We start from the raw sequence: 24,438 nt of genomic DNA, 5'->3' as shown, positions 1-24,438 counted from the left end.
TCTCAACAATTTGACGAAACATATATATCGGGTTAAAGAAATTGATTTAAATGAGCCAATTGACAATGATATGGTAAATATTCGGACTGATATATTTTATGTTCTTTGGATTAATGATTATATATTATTAAGTTAGTTAATTTCATTTTCGTTTTATGATTATTAAATCAAAAGTAATGTTTTTAATTTTTAATGGATTGTTATGTTATTTTAGTTAGTATTTGTTTTTTAAATTTTATGTGATTATTTAGATTTTGAATTAAAAAGTGGTAGATAAAAACATCATCACACCCTAATTAGGTAAAAAAATATAAAAACTACAAAAACTTATGTTGCTTCTATATAACACCCTTTTATCAATATCCGCAAAAAAAGGTACCACATCCTTTTGGCAGCTTAACGGGTGTTCTAGGAAGCTAAGAGGAATGAGAATGGAAGTTGAAAATGTGTGTTTTATCTATACTATTATATTGATTTTTATGATATTTAATTTTGTTATTTGTTGATGATACATGACTCCAAAAAAATGATAGGAAAGCCTGGAACTATTGAGCTTATCGATGAAAAACAAATGAATCAAAAGATATAAAAATAAAATTCAACATAAATATATAAAAATAAAAAATGTGTGATTTTTTTTATCAAATGATTTGATTTTACTTCTTATATAATGCAAGAAATTTATCATTATTAAATAAGAGAGTACACGGTTCTATCAAACCAATTATTCACCCAAAAAAGTAAAAGTAAAATAGAAGTTAATAAAATTTTGTTTTTATAAATAAATAAGTAGTACATTATGTTATAGATCTTAGTTTCATCTTTGTATAATCTTTTAAATCTTACACAAAAAAAAAAAAGCAATATAGAACAAAAAAGAACTATATACAATATGTAAAATGCATCAAATCACTTGTACAACTTATGATTATTGTGTTAGATTAACACATGAGATTTCTTTGTTAACATTATCAATTCGATGATTAGAGCAAAATAGAAGATAACATGATCAACATAAAGTGTAATTCATTTTTTTTTAATATATGTTTTTTATCTTGGATTCACATTGAAAAAATATATATATTTCAAGGTAAATTTGGAGATTATAAACAATATTAAACTTCACGATTTGAACAATCTATATTGAACACGTCTTATTATATTAGTAGATCAATCGCGCAACGATAATAACATTTTAGATGTAGGTATGAAGTTTTGCAACCACTATCTAGAAATAATAATGTTATAAAGCATAACGAATTACCAAAAAAAAACAATTACCCAATATGCTCACATTTCAAAAGTTACATATTGAAAAGTAGTTTATTTATGTAAACATTTTAAACATGATGTTATTTATTAAAGTATCATTGATTTGTTGTTATATGGTTATTTATTTTAACAAAGGATGTAATAATCGTTTGACGGTAGCTCGACGATCGACTGATGTTAAATGATTAATCGGTCTTGGCGGGGATTAATCGGAGACCATAAATTATTAATAAAATATTAAAATTAATCAAATATTAATATATCTTAAGAAAAACAAGTACTTCAAAATTAACAAATAATAAAATTTGGACATTTAGACATTTGAAAATACGAAAATATCATGGTTGCAGAAATCGGGATTGGTCGACGATTAATCGTAAATTAATCGTTTGACGTTCTCCAACCGTTGAAAATTACAGTATTAATCGGAAATTTAGGATTAATCGGGTTTGGCGGGATTAATCGATCAACAAAAGTAAAAAAAAAATTAAAATATTTTTAAAAAAATTCAAAAAATCGATTTTTTTTTACTCCAAAGTTCTTAAAATTTCAAATATTATACCAAAATATTCATATTTTCATATTTTCAAATTACAAAATTTCTTATTTTTTAATTTTGAAGTACTTGTTTTTCTTAAGATATATTAATATTTAATTAATTTTAATATTTTATTAATAATCTATGGTCACCGATAAATCCACGATTAATCCCCGCCAAGACCGATTAATCCCTTAACACCAGTCGACTGTCGAGCTACCGTCGAACGATTTTTACAGCTTTGGAAAATATGAACATTTTAGTGTAATATTTGAAATTTTGAAAAATTTGAAAATTTTGTAGCAAAAAAAAATTGATTATTTGAATTTTTTTAAACTGTTTTAAATTTTTTTGACCTTTTTTTTACTTTTTTCGATTTTTTTGACTTTTGTTGATTTTTATTGACCGATTAATCCCGCCAACCCGATTAATCCTAAATGTCCGATTAATACTCTAATCATCGACGGTTGAAGAACACCAAACAATTAATCTCCGATTTCTGCAACCATGATTTTAACCGCAAAACATGTGATTTATCAATATAAAAAATGTTGGCAACTCGTTGAAACTCCGAGTGGTGTTTGAAATAGGTTTAAGAATAACTATAGGGGATGTGTTAGCTATTTTTTTTATTGATATAAAGATATTTTATTTTTGTATAAATTAAATATTGTTTTAATTGATGTTGTGTCACAAATATTTTGTTGTTGACATAACATGAACATGTGATTCCAGAAATAAAAAGGAAACTGGGCTATCGATATCGATGGTGAGATTTCTACTTTTCTCCCCCACCCATTTTCAAATCATTTTTACTCCATCAGAGAAAACCCCCCATCGGAGCTACAAAATTCCCATTTCCACTTCCTTCCACCAAACACAAACCCCTCAATTTCACACAAGAGAAAGAGGGGAAATTTTGTTTGAGAAAAGGACATCCCAAGAACAACCCCACAAATAATTTAACAAATTCTCCACTTTATTTTTTCAATTCCCCACTTCGGTTCTTGGGAGGATTCCAGGTTAGTTTGTTTGCAGATTCTTCTCATTTTTTAAAACCCGTTTCTGGGGTTTTTCCTTCTTTCAACAACTAAATTTCGTTTCAAATGAATTCCAGGAAGGATGAAATTTATTTTAAGAATTTACGATCGAAAAATGCTTTTGCGTTCGCCAATTTCATCTTGTTGACGAAATTTTTGATCTCTACTAATCTTGTTATTTAAGGTTTGACTAAATTTTCTTTTATTTTTGTGTTTTTGTTCTTGTTATGATCGTCATTTCATTTCGAAGAGTTGGAATCTATGTGATTTAGGCATTGAGTAGGACTATGATGGAGATGAATAGGGTTTAATGATCTTGTTAGATCTGTATATGATTTGTTCTAATTGAGTTTTTATATTTTTTAGATGGAAGAAGGAAGTGAGTCAACGAGATACTGGTGTCATGTATGCAACAGAGTAGTCGAAACGTTCAGGGAGGCTGAGACGATCAAATGTTCGTCATGTAACGGCGGATTCGTGGAGGAACATGATAGCGTAAGGGCTGATGATCACAACCACCAACACCAACTCGCCGGAGATTCGGAATCTGACCGTGCTATGTCATTGTGGGCTCCAATTTTGCTTGGAATGATGAGTAACCCTCGCCGGCGACGTAGATTAAGACAGATTGAGAACAACGAGGAAAACGATGAGAATGAAGATCGTAACGACTCCGAAGAACGCTACCGTCGTTACCACCGTGAAGGAGGAGAGTCGGAATTGGATAGGGAGTTGGAGTCTATTATGAGAAGGCGGCGGCGAAGCTCCGCCGCGATCGTTCAACTCCTTCAGGGGATTCGCGCCGGGATGATAACGCAATCGGAGAATAACGCTGATAGGGAGGGCGGAGAGAGTAACAGAGATCGAGATCGTGTTATTCTGATTAATCCGTTTAGTAATACAATCATTGTCCAGGGTGGTGGCAGTGGTGCAAATTCTTTCGACTCCTCCGGCGTCGGCGGCCCACAGAACCACCCAATCGGATCCCTAGGCGATTACTTTGTGGGCCCCGGACTGGAATTACTCCTCCAGCATCTCGCGGAGAATGATCCAAACCGGTACGGAACACCACCGGCCAAAAAAGAGGCGGTGGAGGCCATGCCGATAGTGAAAATCCAGGAAGATTCCGTTCAGTGTTCAGTTTGTTTGGAAGATTTTCAGATCGGAGATGAAGCAAAAGAGATGCCATGTAAACACAGGTTTCACGGTGACTGTATCCTGCCATGGCTAGACCTTCACAGTTCATGTCCAGTTTGCAGGTATCAGTTACCTTCCGATGAATCCAAACTCGAACGAGACCGGGAAGCTTCCCGTGCTATCACTGTCAACACCAACGTGATCGCCGGAGAATCTGAGATCGCCGGAGAAGACGGTTCCGGTTCCTCCCGGCGACTTTCTGTAACTCTCCCTTGGCCTTTCAACAGCCTTTTCTCATCAACATTAGCTTCAGGCACTCAAATCACAAACCCTCGTTTGATAATGGACACAGGATCGTCGGACTCAGGGTCAGGTCCGCCGGAAAGCGGAGGTGGTCGGAGGGATGATGATAATCAATGAACAGCAGCTCAGCTGTAAGTTTTCCTTCATGTTGTGTATACGCCGTCGTTACAGAAACGTGTACAGAGAGCGGATATTATATTGTTTAATATTGACAGGAGTATATCGTGTTTCTGTCTTCTTTTATGTAAACCTAATTATGAAGGATTGTTTACGCCTTCTTCAAATTTTTTTCCAACATTTTTCTAGATTACCTCTGGAGCTTAGCTTCTTAAAATACATTTCAATCATGTGGCATAGATACTACTACTAGATAGATATTAACGAAAAGCAAAGTAATAGATTGAGTTATTTTTCAACTCTTACGGAATGAATCATTCATGATTCCATCGTATCAACACAACTTTAATGCAAAAATTAGTTTGATTATACCAAACACATAGCAACAAAACATCCAACCGAGTTGACTCGGTGAAAAACAAGTACGAAGTGATTTATTACTTGAAGAAAACGATTTGGAAATAAAGATGGAGATGAGCGTGGGAGGAATCACTTTCACTTTCACTTTCACTTGACATTGATAATCTTGATGACGGATGCGGATCCAACTCGGTGTAAAGCAACAACCGCATCTCCCTCCTTGCAAAGGCCTTTACTCTTAGCATGTTGCAATCCAAACTCTAATGCTTCTTCCGTTGATTCCATAGTAGAAGCTTTTGCGGACCCCGGGGGACACAAAACCGGAACCAAACCTCGGAAAATAAAACTATGTCTCGCCGGAGCTTCATCGCTAGGCGACACACCACCTGAATCAGACTTCCCCTCAGGAACCACCACCGACAGAATAGGAATCTGAGGTCGGTACTTGGACACCAGCTTCGCGGTGGTGCCGCCTCTAGTCAACACCAAAATCATTCTAGCCTGTGATGCGTTGGCGGTTTGAACCGCAGAGGACGCTAGGCTTTCGAGCGGGCTCATAGGTACGGGTGCGGTTGAAGTGATCTTTTTGAAAAGGAGCGGATAATCGATTGTGTTTTCAGCTTCCATGCAAATCCTAGCCATGGTGGCGACTGCTATGTCGGGGTAGGCCCCGGCGGCGGTTTCACCGCTCAGCATGACACAGTCTGTGCCATCGAGGACCGCGTTGGCCACGTCTGTGGCCTCTGCTCGAGTTGGCCTTGGGGATTTGATCATGGACTCGAGCATTTGGGTCGCGGTCACAACTGGTTTTCCTTTTACGTTGCATTTGTAAATCATGGTTTTCTGTGCCAAGAAAATTTTCTCGATTGGGATCTCCATTCCGAGGTCACCACGCGCCACCATGAATGCATCGGTGTTGGCTAGGATTTCATCGAAATTGGAAACGCCTTCTTGATTCTCAACCTAGAAAATATAAATAATAGTTTTCATGATATCAGAGTTTGTTAACCGACCCCACTAAATAAGTAAATATGATATGAAATTAGTGAGAGATAAAATAAAGAAAACGGACCTTTGACATAAGGACGATGTTTTTGGCATGTTCCCCAAGGACTTTGCGAACCTCAACAAGATCAGAACCTTTGCGGACGAAAGATAAAGCAATCAAATTAATGTTATTAGGAACACCCCATTTGAGAAGATCTTCCTTGTCTTTTTCTGTCAAAGTTGGGAGATCAACAATGACACCTGGAAGATTAACATTCTTTCTCTCACCAAGAGTCCAGGTGTTCTCACAACGACAACGAACCAATCCCTTTTCAGTATCACAAGAAAGAACAGTAAACGTAATGGTGCCATCTGAACAGAGTATCGTGCCTCCTGGTTTCAAATCATGAGCCAACTTTTTGTAACTCATGCATATCATATTCTCGTCACCTACAATCGAGTAATCGGTGGAGATTGTGATCTCTTGACCTTGCGTCACTTGGATCGGCTTCCCATCTTTCAGAAACCCGGTTCGAATTTCTGGACCCTAATTTATCCATCGGAAACAAAATCAACGGTTTCTATGCTTAGTTATACCAAAATTCAATCAAAATGGATACGATTCATTTCTTCCATCTCGTATGACGTTAACAAAATGAAAATGCTAATGGATCAAAACGAATAGCATTGTGATTTTGTAACAATGATTTAGCGTGAATTTGTAAATCATATATACGCGATCTGTATGACATTCATATATAGAAATAGAAAGAGTGATTGATATTGATAGGTAGTGAAGAAGGAAACATACTTTGGTATCGAGCATGACTGCACATTGAATACCGGTGTTCTCCATGGCCTTACGGAGATTCTCGAGGGTTTCCTGATGATACTCGTAAGATCCATGAGAGAAATTGAAGCGAGCGACATTCATACCTGCCTTGAGAAGTTTTTCAACCATTGGAATCGACCTAGAAGCGGGTCCCAAAGTGCAGACGATCTTCGTTCTGGGCCTCTTCCAACCTACTTCTGGGTGGACCTGAGGAGTGGTGATGTGTTCCATTTTTGTCTCCGATGAACAACAGTATTCCGATCAATTGATCGGATGAAGAGTGTGGTGATGAATTTATGTGAATTCAAGAGCAAATGGAAGTTGGGGAATTGTCGAGAGTAGGAAATAAGAAGGTGTTTGCAGAATTTGTGGATCAACGAAATGAGAGGGATGCATAACTGAATTGGAAAACTGGCATGAGAAGCGGGGCTTGGTCTTTAGGGAGTTTTCACAAAAAATGTGCGAACTTTGAAACTATATTCCGAATATGGTGCTGTTTATTTTTTTACAGAAATTTTCAATATTTTCCCGTTTTAGGATGCGAAATCAACATTTATGCTATTATGTTTTACTTCTAGTCCTTTCTTTTTTAAACTTTTGTCACATTTTATACTTTATATATGTTGTTTTGTATTTAATATTATAGATATTGTGATCATATTTGGGGCCAATATACCCATCAATTTTTATCACAAAACAACCATTATAATTGCGAAACAAAGCTAGTGAATAAGAAAAAAAGTCAGTGAATAAGTGACGGTACGTTTCATGATAAAATGAGCTCGCATTAAATTTTAGTATTTTTTAAAATAAAATTTCAAAATAAATATCAACGAAATAATGAATAAGTAATTCAATTTATACTAATAAAACAAACAATTCACATATTTTTAAAAATTATTTTAAATCACAATTTTCAAAAACTTATTTGAATACAACATTAGATGTTGTCGTTATTGTCTAATATTAATATTTTAAGTCAAAAATGGATGAATAAAACATATGTTCGGTCTTCATTTTTTAATTTTATTTTCTGAATGATAAATTGATAGAAAAACCTCGAGCGATTGATGATGAAGTCGTGGATCTCATGTCATTAGACAATATAGAATATCTATTTCGTATGATGATATTTGTCTATTAGTAATAAAATTATAATAGGCAGGGAATTAAATTAAACCCGAAAGATATATAGTATGTGCATTATATTTTAACTAACAGATGAAGTAAGAAAAAAATGTAGCTATCTTGGAACCGTTAGATAACAAAGTTCTTATATTAAAAGCGAAAGTAGATTAGATTTGAAAAATTCTTGAGCACGACCCACATTACCTATGTCATGAAAACATTATTTAATAAAAATATGCAATACTTATCTCATAATAAACAAACAGAAAAAAATAAACAATACATTCATAAATTAGTTTAAATATCATTTTATGTATAAAAGTCGATAATAACTTGATACATATACCATAATATCATTTGGCGTGACGGAGATATTATTAGATCTTCTATTATCTAAATAATTTTTTCTATGTTTTTATCTATTTTATCTATTTTTAGAGTTGCTGGATAATGGACTTTTGATATCCAATTCAAAGTAGATAGGAAATTTTATGTTGATATTCACATCGTATATTTGGGTTACCGACAACATATATACATTTGTTTAATGAATGTGTTTGACTGTTAAAATTAGAAAACTAGTGAAATTAGAAACATTGAAAATGTATTTATTTTAAAAAAAACAGACAAAATAAACATATTCATATCATTGTAAATGACATATAATAGAGATATTATATTAAATTTGGAAATAGATTCAAAGAAATAATCATGACAAACATTAGTTATTAAATAATAACAATGAATAATATGCATTGTTTATGTCGCAAAAAAATTAGAGCCAACAAGCACATTTATTTATTTTATTTTTTATTTTAAATATTAATATAATTGTCTTTTTTATTTTAAATATTGATATAATTGTCGTTAAAAAAAAGTTTGGCGAGACTAATTTCGGAATTTATTGTTGCAAATTTAGATTTCAAGAAATCAATATTGACATTTAATTTTAACATAACTTTGAGACATTTGCTGCATTTAATTTTACGAAATCAACTTTTGACATTCATCACATTTTTTAAATGTTTGGCATTTAAATCGGTATTTAATTTTGGCAGTTTTATTTGAAGAAAATAATATTGTTGGGAACTTTAATTTTGCAAAACCTATTTTGGTATTTAATTTTACACAATATTTTTTTTAACAACGAACTTCAATCTAAAAGGCAAAACCTCTATCAAGTGAGCTAGTCCCACATTACACAATACAGTATGTAGGGTTGTAGTGTTATGAGCTGGAACATTGGAACATTGGAAGTCGGTTCATGACCTGTAAAGAGGTGACTTGAGGGTTTTGGGTCGTAATTCGATCATGCAAAGTTCTTGGGCTACAAATGATTAAAAGTTTAGACCTTATTGGATGTTGATAATGTTGATAAAGTGATCTAAGCCATTGATTTGTGATTTGAACCAAAAGTTAAATTGGGAATGTGATATTTTAGACTTCTTGCTCGAATTAATGAATTTTAGTTTGGTATGTTTTTCGTTAAAAGTAGTTAGATAGAAATGTGGCGGAGATCTCCGTCGAGTTTAGGGAGAGAGCTTGTTGGTTCCACAATATGCCGCAGAAGAGGGGATGAAGAAGACTCAATACCACGACATGTTGAGAGCTGATATCAGGGAGTTCGTTAGTTTTTCTACTTGTCAGGCGTTGGCGGATATGATAGCCAAAGCCCAAGAGCAGTAGATTGAGTTGGAGCACCTTGGGAAGAGGAATTTAGAGTAGGTGCAGACAACAGAGGGTCCCACAAAAGACCCAAGACTTTTGATTCATGATCTAGAGGCCAATAGGGTCGTGTCCGATGTAGCAGATGTGGTAGGGTGCATGAGGGGACTTACCGAGAGAATGGTGATGGTTGCTTCAAGTGCGATAAGACTGGTCATTTCATTAGGGATTTTCCTCAGGGATTGCGCCTGATTTGCTTTCATTGCAATCACACAAGCCATAAGAAGGACGACTGTTCGAGGCTGGCGAAAGGAGCGGTAACGACACCTGCTCCAGCTACATTGAGGATCACTGATGGCCGCGAGGGCAAGGCGGCTTCCCCTATGGTGAGGAACAGGGCATTTCAGTTGATAGTCGACGAGGCGCGTGTGACTCCTGATGTGGTCACATGTATGTTTCAATTTATTATTTGCTCTCCTTATTATTTATGCTTATGTTTCATGTTGTGATATTTGGGGACTTTCTTAGTGAACGGGTTGCCTGCTTTAGTTCTTTTCAATTCGGATACTACCTGACCTTTTGTGTGTCTTGTGCTCAGCAAGAGGTTTAGCAACGCTCATGGTGAGCTAGATTGCCATTTAGAGGTTAAGATTGTTGATGATCATCCGGTGAGAGTTTTGAGGGTTCATCGAGGTTGTATTTAGGAGGTTTTCACTGAGAGATACTCGGTTGGCTTGGTTCCAATTCCATTACACCAGACGAAGGTTATTACGGGTATGGACTGGTTGAGCCCTAATGGGGCTATGATTGACTGCGAGCACCAGTTAGTGAGCGTTCGAACCCCAAGTGCGGGAGACCTGGTTATTCATGGCGAGAGTGAATAGTGTGGGATGACTCTCTGTTTAGATGCAAGATATAGGAGATACCTTTAGCAGGGATGTTCTGGATTTTTTCGTATATGTTGGATACTCGGGTTGGGGGAAGACGACCGTTGATGATGTGCCTATTTTTTAGGATTATCCTGACTAATGATTTTTCGGGAGTGCCTCCTGAGAGGCAGGTTAAGTTTCAGATTAATTTGGTTCCCGGTGTGGCTCTGATAGCCAAGGCAACGTATTGTATAGCACCTCTAGAGATACATGAGTTGTCTACATATCTACATGAGTTGTTAGACAAGGGATTTATCAGGCCGAGTAGTTCACAATGGGAAACACCGATCCTGTTCGTGAAGAAGCATGGTTTACACAGTATGTGCATTGATTATTGAAAGTTGAACAAGTTGACGGTGAAGAACCGTTACCCACTTTCGAGGATCGATGATTTGTTCGATCGGCTGTAAGTTACATATTGGTTCTGTAAGATAGATTTATGTTCAGGTTATCATCAGATGAGGGTTCGAGATGAGAATGTTTAGAAGACAACATTTAGGACTTGTTTTGACCATTACAAGTTTATGGTGATGTCTTTCGGGCTCACCAATGCCCCGACAACATTCATGGATCTCATGAACTGTGTCTGCAGGTTGATGTTGGATCAGTTCATCATTGTGTTTATCGATGATATCTTGGTATATTGTAAGACCAAGGAGTAGCATAAGGATCATTTGTGAGAGTTTCTGTAGACTATGAGGATGGAGAGATATTATGCCAAATTCTCTAAGTGCAAGTTCTAGTTACACGAGGTGCAATTCTTGAAGAACCTTGTCAAACATAAGGGTATATTGGTTGATCCAGCCAAGATCGGGGTCGTGATGGAGTGGGAGGTTCCGAGGTCTCCATCTGAGATTCAGATTTTCCTTGGTTTAGAAGGAGATTACAGGAGGTTCATTAAGAATTTATCCAGGATTGCAATCCCATTGACCCGATTGAAAAAGAAGTGTAACATCCCAAGTTAGAATCAAGAGTTCCAAGGAGTAAAGTGTAAATTAAGTCTGGGACTCGACGAGTAGGTCCTCTTACTCGCCGAGTCGGAGCGGGATTTTGTCACAGGTTAAGTGGCCAACTTGTCGAGTCGGCAGATGGACTCGACGAGTTGGTGCTGAAGGGAGAAAACCCTAATTCCGGGAGTTGTGCCCTATATAAAGCACATTATAGCCACCCTCAGCCTCTTTACTGCCCATTTAAGTTCCAGAAACCCTAATTAGTGTGTGTGAGCCTCCATTGTTAAAGTTTGAGCTTGGAAGAAGAATTTAAGAGGAGAAAGTTAGAAGATCAAGAGGCTAGCATCAGGAGATCATTGTAGATCTGGAATCTACTCCTTCTTGGGAACATTTCTGAGGTAACAAGTCGTTACCTTGAGTTTTCTCCTTCTAGATCCATTCTTGGTTGTTGTTTTTGGGAATTTTAGCTTGATTGGAATCCATTTTGGGTTTAGAGGTTAGATCGGAAGTTACTACTTTCAGATCTAGGTTAATAGTGAACCATGGAAGCTTAAAGCATCAACCATGGGGCTTGATTTAGAGTATCTGTGTCCCAAAACCTCCTTGTAGCTTGATTGGAGCTTGTTGAGCCTTGCATGCACGTAAAGTTGGAAACTTTACGTGTGAATCTGGCCCTAGGAGTCCAGATCTATGTATTGGAAGCAATGAAATGGCCTGAAATCATCTAAATGAAGATGTCACGTTTGGACTCGGCGAGTTGGAAGAACAACTCGGCGAGTCTGTTGAAGATTGCCTTGGACTCGGTGAGTCTGTTCTTGGACTCGGTGAGTCTGTTCGTGGAACCCTAACCTTTTCTGGTTGAGCTGTGAATCGGCGAGTCTTGGGGCGACTCGGCGAGTTGAGTCGTGGCATGGGAGTTTCTGAGCATAGGAACTCGACGAGTCAACGGGTTGACTCGGCGAGTAGGGTCAACCAGGAAGGTTGACTTTGACTGAGGACTTTGAATTGGACCAAGGGGTGACTAGTTTGACTTCCAAGGGTATTTTGGTAAGTGTTGGTGTTTATTGGTTTTGGTTATTTGGTAATGATCAGTGGTGGAGTTCATGCTGGTGGTCGGAGCAACGTGGTCTTATTTCTTCAAGTCGGCAGTTGCAGGTGAGTTATCCTCACTATACTGACAAGGTCTACGACACCAAGGCCGACCCTTTATCGGATGGAAGTCTGGGTATTGTTTGTTATGATTTTTCTTTGCTATGTTTGCATCCGAGTAGTTAGGATGGTATATGTTAGAGACCTGGTTAAGGTCGGTATCCTAGTTAGGATGTTGCTATGTTATGTGATATGTTGCATCGGCTTGATTAGTTGTGAGATGTTATATGATTATATGTTTATGTGCACATGGTTGTTGGACTGGGGTTGGGTTGAGGCGGGTCCTGCTTTGTGCTGTAGGCCAACATACCCAGGGCGGCCCGGTTAGACCGAAGGCCCGACGAGCGGTCCGGATAGGCTGAAGGCCCCAAGAGGGCGGACCAGACGTGCCGAGGCTTGGAGAGTGGACCAGATAGACTGAAGTCCCGGTGCGGGCGGACCAGTCTTACTGTAGACTCAGAGAGTAGACCAGGTGGACTGAAGGCCCGGTGCGGGCGGACCAGTCTTACTGTAGACTCAGATAGAGAGTGGAACGGGTGGACTGAAGGCCTGGTGCAGGCGGACCAGTTACACTGTAGACTCGATATGCATGGTTGTTTTGATATGATATGTTATGTGTGTGGTGTTGTGGTTGGTATTTTGGGGGTAACTCACTAAACTTTCGGGCTTACAGTTTCAGTGTACTGTTTCAGGAACTTCAGGAGACCGTGGCAAGGCGAAGGCGTGATCGTACCGCTCCTCAGTTTTATGTTGATGTTTCTGGGATACTCTGATAATAAATGAACTGAAAACCTTTTTGTAATAACTTAATGAATATGACTTGTTTTTGAAAAGTTTAAATTGGTTGTAAATTTTCACGGTGTTACAAGAAGACTGTCACTTTCCGCTTAGGACCTGAGCAGCAAACGACATTTGAGACCTTGAACTCTTTGACCTTCTCATCAAAGCAAAGATTCCATCTGAGAGAAGCTTGTTTCGATCCATAGATTGATTTCTCAAGCTTACATGACACTCTATTTGGATACATTGCATCCATAAAATCCTCTGGCTAACTCATGTAAACATCCTCAATCAACATCCCATTAAGGAAAACAGTTTTGACATCCATCTTCCAAATTTCATAGTCATGAAACGCAGGTATGGAGAGCATTATCCTAATATATTTAATCTTAGCTACTGGTGAGAAGGTCTCATGATAGTCAACCTCTGGGGTTTGAGTAAATCCCTTTGCAACCAGTCAAGCCTTGAAAGTGTGTACCTTTCCATTCATGTCTGTCTTCTTCTTGAAGATCCATTTGCACCCAACTATCTTACGACCTAGTACCTTATCAACCACATGCCAAAATTGGTTTTCATACATGGACTTGATCTCGCTGTCCATCACCTCTTGCCATTTGGCACCCTCAGGGCCTGCCATTTCTTCCTTGTAGTTAGAAGGTTCATCCAAATTTACCAGTGTACTATCACTGATAAACGTATCACCATTTTTAGTATTATGGAAGCCATGGAACTCAGATGACATTTTAACTCTACTGGAATGCCTAAAAGGCAATGATTTGTCAATTGGTTCAATTGGAATTTCTTCCTTAGGTTGAGCCCTAGCAACTTCAGAGGTTCCTTCATCGTTTAACTCTTGAATTTATTTGTACTCCCACTTTCCTCTTTTCATATGAGCTCTCTCTCGCGAATATCCAAAGGACTTATGTGGATACCCGATTAAAATACATCTCTCACTTCGAGTTTCAAGCTTGTCGTGAGTCTCTCGTCTAACGAAAGCTTTGTTGGATTAGGTGTCTAAGTCCATAAATATAATTGGTAACTTGAAATGATAGTAGCAATGTCCTTTTGGGTTGCCTTCAAACCTGGCAATGGAATAGGATGTATGTTAGAGAGAAAATAATGATTTATTAATTTATTAATTGGTTGATAAATTAATTTGAAATCAAAATAAATGATTTAATGTAACGCCCCGATTCTCAAATACCAATTTATGGTTGTAAATTCTCCTGAATTCAAGGTCTACTCGACAAGTTAGTTGCCTGACTCGTCGAGTAGCAACGGGTTTGGGCCACGTGTTTAAGTGACCAACTCGCTGAGTCGGAAGAGTGACTCGACGAGTTGGAGCTGGAGGTGAAACCCTAATTTCCGGGGGTTGACACTCTATTTAAGGGATCATTAGCCTCCCTTAGTTCCTTTGCAGCCCCTTGAGAGTCCAGAAACCCTAATTTGTGTGAGTGTGCTTCACTTGTGTGTTTTAAAGCTTTGGAAGGTGTATCTTTGTAAGAAGAACTTGAAGAGCAAGTGACTAGGAGAAAAGGACATGTGGGGATCTGATATCTACCTCAGATGGCATCTTTTGGAAGGTATCAAGTCGTTACCTTGACCTCATTTCATTCTAGATCTCATTTGGTTAAAGTTTTGAGCTTTTCTAGCATATTGTGAAGCTATTTTTGGGTATGAGCTCAGATCTGCAGTTGTAACTTCAGATCTGATCTCTCCTTGGTCTCTAAATCCATAAAGCTATCAGCTTTGGCAAGCATGAGCCCCTCCTTAAGTGTAAAACCCCATTTCAAGCTTGGTTTTGGCATTTTGAGTCATTAGAACCTTGCATGCACGTAAAGTTTGCAACTTTACGTGATAAGCATGCCTTGGGAGCTTGGATCTGTAGTATAGAGCCTTGGCATGGCTTAAAAAGCATCTGTATGGATGAAGGACTGAAGGGACTCGGCGAGTCGCATGGTAGACTCTGCGAGTCATATGAAGATGGTCATGAACTCGACGGGTTGGATGAACAACTCTGCGAGTCTAATGAGGATTGCCTTGGACTCGGCAAATTGGCAAGTTATGAAAGGAACTCCGCGAGTAGATGAGGGTACTCGAAGATTTGAGGTCAACATGGACTGTTGACCTTGACAGTTGTCTTTGACCTCGAACCAAGGGTTGAGCAGTTTGACTTTTGAGAGTAATTGGTAAGCGGATATTTATGAATTGTATCATTGATGGTTATAGGTGTTGGAGTTTGGGGCAGTGTTTCGGGAGAGTGATTTCGTGGTTCCGTCCGGCATTGCAAGGTGAGTTATCCTCACTCGATCTACAGGGTCTAAGGCACCAAGGCCGACCCTTTTTTTACGGATTTTGTACTCGTACTTGTTGATGTAGTTATGATCTGTTAGATCGGTATCAGGATAGACAGTATGTTGTTATGCTCTCATGATCCGTTAGGATGATGCTATGTTAGTGACCTGGGTTAGGTCGGTATCCTAGTATATAGGATGATGCTATGTCAGTGACCTGGGTTAGGTCGGTATCCTGGTATATAGGATGATGCTATGTCAGTGACCTGGTTTAGGTCGGTATCCTGGTATATAGGATGATGCTATGTTAGTGACTGGTTAGGTCGGTATCCTGGTTAGGATGTTGCTATACTATATGATCTGCTAGATCAGTTTATTTGTCTATGGAATGTTATGTGATTATCTGTTATATGTGCACATGATTATTTGCTTGATGTTGGGTTGAGGTGGTCCTGCTTCGTGCTGAAGGCCAACATACCCTACGAGTAGTCCGGATAGACTGTAGGCCCGTATGACGGCCCAGTCATACCGAAGGCTCGGGATAGATCCAGATACACTGAAGGCCCGAGAGGGTGGTCCAGTCATATTGTAGACTCAGAGAGTGGACCAAGTGGACTAAAGGCCCGGTGCGGGCGGACTAGTCACACTGTAGACTCGAGATGCATCGTTGTTCTGTATATGTTGATATGATATGATTGTGGTTATATGAGGTTGGTATTTGGGGGTAACTCACTTAGCTTTCGAGCTTACAATTTCAGTTTATTGTTTCAGGTTCAGTGGATGGCCGCAGGTAGGCGAAGGCGTGACCGTACACTTCCTCAATTGACGATCATGATTTTTGGGAACTCTGATGTATAAACTATTTTGAAAACAAATTGTAATAATCGAATGGTTTCAAATGATTTAAAAAGTTTTAAAATGGCTCGAATTATGTGGGTGTTACAAGTTGGTATCAGAGCCTTGGTTTGAGTGAATTGGAGGAACACTCGTGTGAATCCAGTCTCAAATCAACGAAAGATTTTCAAAATGAATTTAAATAGTTTTCAAAATAAGTAAAAGAGGATGCGAAGTGTACGATCAGCCGGAGCCAGTAAGTAGACCCCAAAATACCATATGGTTATTTAATATCGTGATATGTTAGAACAACATGCTAGTACTAGGCTAGGGATCTTCAGGAATTGCATGATAGAATTGCCTGAGTACATGATGCCTGTTAGCCTAGGGTTTTCCTTATATGAGATTGACATCATTACTGTGGCTACTTGTGTATGCATCACAACTGTATATAATTAAGATCTTATAGCCTGAGAATGTGTGATCTGGCCTTATGTTCTGTTCTTATTGATTAGTGCTTAGGGTAGGATTGGATATTCGAAAGTCTATAGGGTCCAACGTTATGTATGGCTAGCATACACTAGTGCTGCAGGGGTTGGTGGAAGTTTCATGGATTGGGTGGGTAGTGAGAGGTCGGGAGGCCGGTTATGAGATATTTAGCATTCCTATAGGAGTGAGGATTTAAGCGCTCACTATGTCTATATATATTGTTAAGGTGTTGTGGCGATACTTGAGACAAATATGGGTAGGTGTGGAAGGTAGTATGGGCCCGTACTACTGAAAGCACAGGACCCATACGCATAGCAAGGAAGTCACAACCCCTGGGGTTTAGTTGGAAGTTAGTTCCCAGATATGGTATGGATTATTAGAGACGTTTTGAGACCGGATCCGGATCAGGATCGAGAACTGGAAGCCAGGATAGGCCAATATTGTCAGAGGACCGTGTCAGGGAGATCATCCGGGGGGAGGTGATCGAGATCGTTCAGGAATAAATTCCAGAGATGATCGGGTCTTTCAAGACCGCCATGGTTAAGTATTTTGTCGAGCGTCATGCAACCATTGCTGAGACGGTTGTCGCGGCAGCTTTAGCAGCTGTAACGACGACAAGGGGAGGAGCTGGTCGAGCTTCTTAGTTATGGGACATATTCAGATAAGCCGAGGGCTGCAGTTATTTGGGATCAGGAAGATGATCGGTACTCGTTATATTTCTGCGGGTGGAGCGGGAGAGGTTAGCACACAAGTTTATAAATTTGAGGCTCAGGGGTTTACTCGAGGCCGAAATATGGGTCGCGGAAACTCCGGAAAGGAGTGATGATTTTGTTCAGCTGGGGTTTTGCAGTTGGAACTGAATTGGTTAATTGATGGATTGGATCGTCGTTTTGCAGGGCAAGGATTGCGCCCTCTCAGTTTTCCGAGCTCGAAGGAGTGATGCAGGCTTGCGACCCAGGATCAGGTTGTATTCCAGCTTGGGGTCAGTTGGTTGCAGGAATAGGCAACACTATTTCAACACCGGTGAGCTCAGGACAGTCGACGTGGCATAAATATTTGTGAGGTACGGTTGCCTTGAATCTCTTGTATCGGACGAAAAGGATTGGTTGTGCAATCTATTGCACTTTTAGGATTGTAGAATATGTATTGGGAGTAGTTTGTAGCCCGATTTAGGGCAGAGGTTGTTTCAACTGCAGCAGTTCATCGGTGGGCGTTTGAGCTAGTATGAGGGTCAGGGTGCGAACCCTGAAGAGAATGATTTCTAGAGCGCGAGAGCGGGAAGCTTGTTTGGGACACCTTCGGAAAAGGGGGTATTATGTGGGAGGCCTGCAGATAGGGTCCCATAGAATGGTTATTCAGCATCGTCAGGATTCAGTGGTTAGCAACCGTTAGTGATTGACGGACTAAAGCGCCAAGGGAAGTGGTTCGTTGCCGATGAATTAGTTGGAGCATTTATCGTTTGGTCTTCAGGACATGAGTGTGGGGTCATTCAAGCATTAGTGGTTGTCGGTCTCTCTGGGATTCAGGAAGTGTCATCTGGTTCTTAGAAGTGTGTGATCAATTGGGTCTGTCTAGTAAGGGAGCACTAGTGGGAAAAAGTTGGTTGTCATCGGATCGATCGTTGGGAAGTGAGAAGGATTGGGAATCCTCATTTTTCAAGTATTATGAAGGCTTAGTCGAATCTAAGTGGGGGAGTGTTACCTCAAGATGCGGAAGTGGGAGAGGTTTTGAAAACGGGATAAGTTTCATAACCCGACAGTAAGAATGGAGGCCCTAGTGGTTGTTTGATTTGAGGGTTGTGTTGATTGGGGGTCCGGTAAAACTCCCCAACATAAAAAAACACGCCTTCTGGGTGCTTAATAGCAGAAGTTGGGGAACCAACTTGGAGTTCTAGTCAAGAATCGAGTTCCGTTTGAGTATTTGTTCAAGGGCGTGCTCGAATCTGAGGGTTTTCGGATTGATAGATTGAGGGTTTTGTTAGCTGCCAGGGCTCAGCAGTGCATTCAGCGTGGGAGTGCGGGTTATTTTGTGTATGTGGTAGACACGCGGGTCAGGGAATAGACCACAGATTTTCGAGAGGATGGACGATCGACATGAGGCCTAGGGTTAGGATGGGGATATGGTCCACATAGTAGATCAGGAGTTCGAAGCCCCAAGTGGGTGAGGACAAGATGTATGGGAGAGAGCATCAGGAAGGGGCCCAAGGAGATGCTCAATGGTTTAGAGCGGTCCGGATAGACTAAAGGCCAGTGGGGCGTACCAGTCATACCAATGGCTCGGAGAATGGTCCAAACAGGCTAAAGGCCTAGAGAGTCGGTCCAAACATGCTGAAGGTTCTGAGAGTGGTCCAGATAGAATGAAGGCCTGGTAGGGCGGTCCGGTCATGCTGAAGACTCTGTATATGTTTGTAGATCTATGTTATGGTATTGAGTAGGCTGCTATGTTATATCAAATAGAAGGTCTGTCCCCAAGTGTTGAACATGCTGGTGGAGTAGGAGGAGGACTTTGGTGTATTATGGTTGATCGGAAATGTTATTAGTGGTCGGACAGAGTTCAAAGGATCTTGGTGATCTCATCAGCTCGGAGTGTCTCCGAGGTTTCATCTTCTTGGATTGGGTAATACTCCAATTGGGGGCTGAGAGTGGATCTGAATGGGTATTCATCTGTTCTGGGAACTGGGTTAGATCTTTCTCATGATCGTCTATGGCATTTGGTTGGGGTTGAGGCGGTCCTGCTCTATGCAGTAGGCCAAGATGCCCGGTGCGGGCCGACTGTAAGTCGTAGGCACGGAGGCTCAAAGGGAGCGATAGGGTTGAGGCGTTAGGCCCACAAACCCTGAGAATTTCAACTCAATAGTTGAATTGATTAGACATGTTGGTGTTCTAACTGGAAGGGGGTGATATGGGTTAGATATGAGTAACATACTGGTTGGCCGGTAGTGGTAGGTATGTTGATGATGGCTTGAGTTATTGTGATGTGTCTTGGGATTCATGTGCGGTAGTAGTTTTGTATCGTTATGATGTTCGTTGACGAGAGGAGCGTCGACTAGGCCCTTCGAGTGGCGGAGGAAAGTGGGTATCTGCAGGGTCGGACTACTGGATAACTGAAGTGACGACAATAGTGTCGATCGGTCACCGGGAGCATTCCAGTCATGAGCTGAGGGCCGGGGATGGCATACCAAACTCATGCTGTGGGCTCAGAGGCAATCCATACTTATGCTGAAGACCACATAAGGGTTTTCCAGTCATAGGCTGCGGGCATAGAGATTGTGTTGGTTATGGCTGTTGTAGAGCGTGTTCAGACTGGATGTATTGTTGAAGATTCGGGGGAGTTGCACTCGGTTGTGACGAATCAGAGAATGGAGGATGAGACGCATGAATAGATCCTTGGATCTCAAGTATGAGTAGACTCGAGTTATGTTCATAAAGGTATTCCAATCTAGGGATAACCGGGCCCTGTGATTGATTGGACCTGATATGTTTGGTATTCCCACCCGAGGGTTGATTGGGCCAAACATGTGTAGGATGTGAGGTTATTCCATCCTAGGGATGACTGGACCCGTCGTAGGCATACCTGGTATTCCAGCCCGAGGCTGATGGGGCCAGGCATGAGTGTTCGTGTTTTAGTGGGTTGATTTTGTAAGATAGTGTGGGACAAATGTCTTATTAGCAAATATAGTTCGCTCCAGGAAAAAGGGAAAGTTGAGTTTCTGATACTTTGGACCATCAAAATTTTGTCAAGTTGGAAAGGTAGCATGAAGGATAAACCTTAAGAAAAGGTCCGATCGGGATTCGCATCACCTTTCATGTTTCGCACTTGCGAAGGTGTGTCATGGATCAGGAGGAGGTAGTATCGTTGGATGACATTCAGGTCGGTGAGCACCTGGATTTTGTGGAGAGGACTGAGGCCATTCTGGAGAGAAGGGTGAGGGTTCTGTGGGACAAGGAGGTACCTTTGGTAAGGGTACAATGGGAGCACCAAAGAGGGTACGAATGGGCGTGGGAGCCGGAGGCAGAGTGCGGGAGCACGATCTGAGGATGTCCATCGCAGCGAACTTCGAGGATGAAATATAGTTCAAGTGGGGGAGAATTGTAACTCCCTGATTCTCGAATACCAATTTATGGTTGTAAATTCTCCTGAATTCAAGGTCTACTTGACGAGTTGGTTGCCCGACTCGTCGAGTAGCAGCGGGTTTGGGCCTCGTGTTTAAGTGACCAACTCGCCGAGTCGGAAGAGTGACTCGACGAGTTGGAGCTGGAGGGTGAAACCCTAATTTCCGAGGGTTGGCACTCTATTTAAGGGATCATTAGCCTCCCTTAGTTCCTTTGCGGCCCCTTGAGAGTCCAGAAACCCTAATTCGTGTGAGTGTGCTTCACTTGTGTGTTTTAAAGCTTTGGAAGGTGTATCTTTGTAAGAAGAACTTGAAGAGCAAGTGACTAGGAGCAAAGGACATGTGGGGATCTGATATCTACCTCAGATGGCATCTTTTGGAAGGTATCAACTCCTTACCTTGACCTCATTTCATTCTAGAACTCATTTGGTTAAAGTTTTGAGCTTTTCTAGCATATTGTGAAGCTATTTTTGGGTATGAGTTCGGATATGAAGTTGTAACTTCAGATTTGAACTCTCCTTGGTCTCTAAATCCATAAAGCTATCAGCTTTAGCAAGCATGAGCCCCTCCTTAAGTGTAAAACCCCATTTCAAGCTTGGTTTTCGCATTTTGAGTCATTAGAGCCTTGCATGCACGTAAAGTTTGCAACTTTAAGTGATAAGCATGCCTTGGGAGCTTGGATCTGTAGTATGGAGCCTTGGCATGGCTTAAAAAGCATCTGTATGAATGGAGGACTGAAGGGACTCGGCGATTCGCATGGTAGACTCTGCGAGTCATATGAAGATGGTCATGAACTCGACGGGTTGGATGAACAACTTGTCGAGTCTGATGAGGATTGCCTTGGACTCGGCGAGTGGCATGGTGACTCGGCGAGTTGGCAAGTTATGAAAGGAACCCGGCGAGTAGATGAGGGTACTCGACGAGTTAAGGTCAACATGGACTGTTGACCTTGACAGTTGACTTTGACCTCGAACCAAGGGTTGACCAGTTTGACTTTTAAGAGTAATTGGTAAGCGGATATTTATGAATTGTATCATTGATGGTTATAGGTGTTGGAGTTTGGGGCAGTGTTTCGGGAGAGTGATTTCGTGGTTCCGTCCGGCATTGCAAGGTGAGTTATCCTTACTCTATCAACAGGGTCTAAGGCACCAAGGCCGACCCTTTTTTTCGGATTTTGTACTCATACTTGTTGATGTAGTTATGATTTGTTAGATTGGTATCAGGATAGGCAGTATGTTGTTATGCTCTCATGATCCGTTAGGATGATGCTATGTTAGTAACCTGGGTTAGGTTGGTATCCTATTATATAGGATGATGCTATGTCAGTGACCTGGGTTAGGTCGGTATCCTGGTATATAGGATGATGCTATGTCAGTGACCTGGTTTAGGTCGATATCCTGATTTATAGGATGATGCTATGTTAGTGACCAGTTATGTCGGTATCCTGTTTAGGATGTTGTTATACTATATGATCTGCTACATCGGTTTGTTTGTCTATGGACTGTTATGTGATTATCTGTTATATGTGCACGTGGTTATTTTCTTGATGTTGGGTTGAGGCGGTCCTGCTTCGTGCTGAAGGCCAACATACCCTACGAGCAGTCCAGATAGACTCTAGGCCCATATGGCGGTCCAGTCACACCAAAGGCTCGAGATAGATCCAAATAGACTGAAGGCCCGAGAGGGCGGTCCAGTCATATTGTAGACTCAAAGAGTGGACCAAGTGGGCTAAAGGCCCGGTGCGCGTGGACCACTTACATTGTAGACTCGAGATGCATCGATGTTCTGTATATGTTGATATGATATGATTGTGGTTATATGAGGTTGGTATTTTAGGGGTAACTCACTTAGCTTTCGGGCTTACAGTTTCAGTTTATTGTTTCAGGTTCAGCGGATTCCCGCGGGTAGGCGAAGGCGTGATCGTACACTTCCTCAATTGACGATCATGATTTCTGGGAACTCTGATGTATAAACTATTTTGAAAACAAATTGTAATAATCGAATGGTTTCAAATGATTTAAAAAGTTTTAAATTAGCTTGAATTTTGTGGGTGTTACATTTAATTTATGTATTGAGTGAATAATATATTAATTTGTAATCATATAGTTTAATTAATATTTAATCAGAAATTAACTTGGAGTTAATTTTGGGATTAAAGGAATTAATTGAAACTGCAGGGACTAAAGGTGACAATGTTGAATACTTGAGCATTGAGCATTCTAGGACCTCCCTTATAGGGGGAACGGAATCTAGATGCTGCTAGGGTTTACTTGGGCTCTAAGTGTGCCTTGGAAGCCTTAGGGAGGAAGTTAAGGGATTAGGGTTATCTAAGATACACCTGCCTTATCCTAACCCTTCCTTATCACCTATATAAACCCCTATAGGGTTGGATTTCGTCACATGCACTCCAAGAAAGTATTAGAGCCGAATTTTCCAATTCCCTTCTCTCTCTCTCTCTCTCCATAGTTATCCTTGGTTGCTAGGTTTGTTTGTGAACCATTAGAGGCACGACACTTGTGGCACTTGTTACCAAACGTCTTTCAAGCAAGGTTTTTAGATTGTTATTACAATATAACAATCAAGGTATGTATTTTAATCCCTATTATGTGAATTTGATTATAATACATAAAACCTAGGGTTTCTTCTTTTATGTTCAATTAGAGAAAACCTAGATCCAATTCAATTAGGTTTGTATGCACACATAGGATTGCATGTTTTGCTCAAAACCCATCAAGCTTCACAAACCCAAACGTTGATATGTGGTAACGAGGGAACCTTCCTCTGTCCACATTTTGTGAGGTGTTTTGGCAACCTTCTTATTTGGGACTAGATTCAAAATGTGGGCGGCAGTCTCTAGGCATAGCCCCATAATGGGATTGGAAGAGAAGCTCGACTCATCATGAAACAAACCATGTCTAACAAGGTTCGATTGCGCCTCTCAGCCACACCATTAAGTTGGGAAATCCTAGGAGGTTTTCAATTGTGAAACAATTCCACATTCCTTGAGGTATTCGTGGAACTCGATACTAAGATACTCACCGCCTCTATCGGTTCTAAGCATCTTTATCTTCCTGCCCAATTGATTCTCGACTTCTTGTTTAAACTCTTTGAACTTTTCAAAAGTTTCTAAATTATGCTTGATTAAGTAAATATAACCATATATTCTATAATCATCAATAAAAGTCACATAAAATCGATTAGTGTCTCTTGGGGTGGATCTGAAGGGCCCACACACATCTGTGTGTATGAGATCCAACAATTCTTCACCTCTTTCACAAGAACCAATGAAAGTTGGTTTTGTCATCTTACCCAAAAGACAAGATTCACATGTATCATCTGACCGTAATTCAAATGATTCCAGCACTCCATCCTTTTGGAGTTGGACGATGCGTTTCTTGTTAACGTGTCCAAGACGATAATGCCACAAACATGCTTTTTCTATACCATTAGACAAATCAATATGAAAAAAAATTATTACCTAAATTGTCTACAATCATCACAGTTTCATACACACCATCACAAG

General features: G+C 40.2%; 2 protein-coding genes across 3 annotated transcripts; one reads left to right on the top strand and one right to left on the bottom strand.

The window, feature by feature from the left end:
* Positions 1-2,541: 2,541 nt before the first annotated feature.
* On the top strand, positions 2,542-4,587 carry LOC145059305 (E3 ubiquitin-protein ligase SIRP1-like). Of its 2 annotated transcripts, XM_079007161.1 has the most exons (3): positions 2,542-2,832; positions 2,928-3,034; positions 3,217-4,587. In XM_079007161.1, exon 3 carries the CDS (start codon positions 3,217-3,219, stop codon positions 4,405-4,407), a length of 1,191 nt encoding a protein of 396 aa, XP_078863287.1. In that variant the 5' UTR covers positions 2,542-2,832; positions 2,928-3,034; the 3' UTR covers positions 4,408-4,587. The 2 variants fall into 2 exon arrangements, with proteins under 2 accessions (XP_078863287.1, XP_078863286.1); XM_079007160.1 differs by lacking the exon at positions 2,928-3,034 and having other exon boundaries at positions 2,543-2,832.
* A 164-nt stretch (positions 4,588-4,751) lies between these two features.
* Positions 4,752-7,100, bottom strand: LOC145059304 (pyruvate kinase, cytosolic isozyme-like). Its single transcript, XM_079007159.1, has 3 exons — positions 6,566-7,100; positions 5,840-6,301; positions 4,752-5,730 (listed from the first exon to the last, which is right to left on the bottom strand). Exons 1-3 carry the CDS (start codon positions 6,815-6,817, stop codon positions 4,915-4,917), a joined length of 1,530 nt encoding a protein of 509 aa, XP_078863285.1. The 5' UTR covers positions 6,818-7,100; the 3' UTR covers positions 4,752-4,914.
* Between the last annotated feature and the right edge of the window lie 17,338 nt (positions 7,101-24,438).

This window comes from Lactuca serriola, chromosome 6 (genome assembly GCF_051521515.1).
Source record: "Lactuca serriola cultivar US96UC23 chromosome 6, Lser_US96UC23_V15, whole genome shotgun sequence".
Lineage (NCBI taxonomy): Eukaryota > Viridiplantae > Streptophyta > Magnoliopsida > Asterales > Asteraceae > Lactuca > Lactuca serriola.
This window is presented reverse-complemented; position numbering and strand designations above follow the sequence as displayed.

What these genes read in the sequence shown, in the direction of transcription:
- LOC145059304 (XM_079007159.1), bottom strand. Translation starts at nt 6,817, where the DNA reads ATGGAACACATCACCACTCCTCAGGTCCACCCAGAAGTAGGTTGGAAG. An exon ending in CAGTCATGCTCGATACCAAA is followed by an intron (nt 6,302 to 6,565) that starts GTATGTTTCCTT and finishes TGGATAAATTAG; the next exon opens with GGTCCAGAAATTCGAACCGG. An exon ending in ACATCGTCCTTATGTCAAAG is followed by an intron (nt 5,731 to 5,839) that starts GTCCGTTTTCTT and finishes TATATTTTCTAG; the next exon opens with GTTGAGAATCAAGAAGGCGT.
- LOC145059305 (XM_079007161.1), top strand. Translation starts at nt 3,217, where the DNA reads ATGGAAGAAGGAAGTGAGTCAACGAGATACTGGTGTCATGTATGCAAC.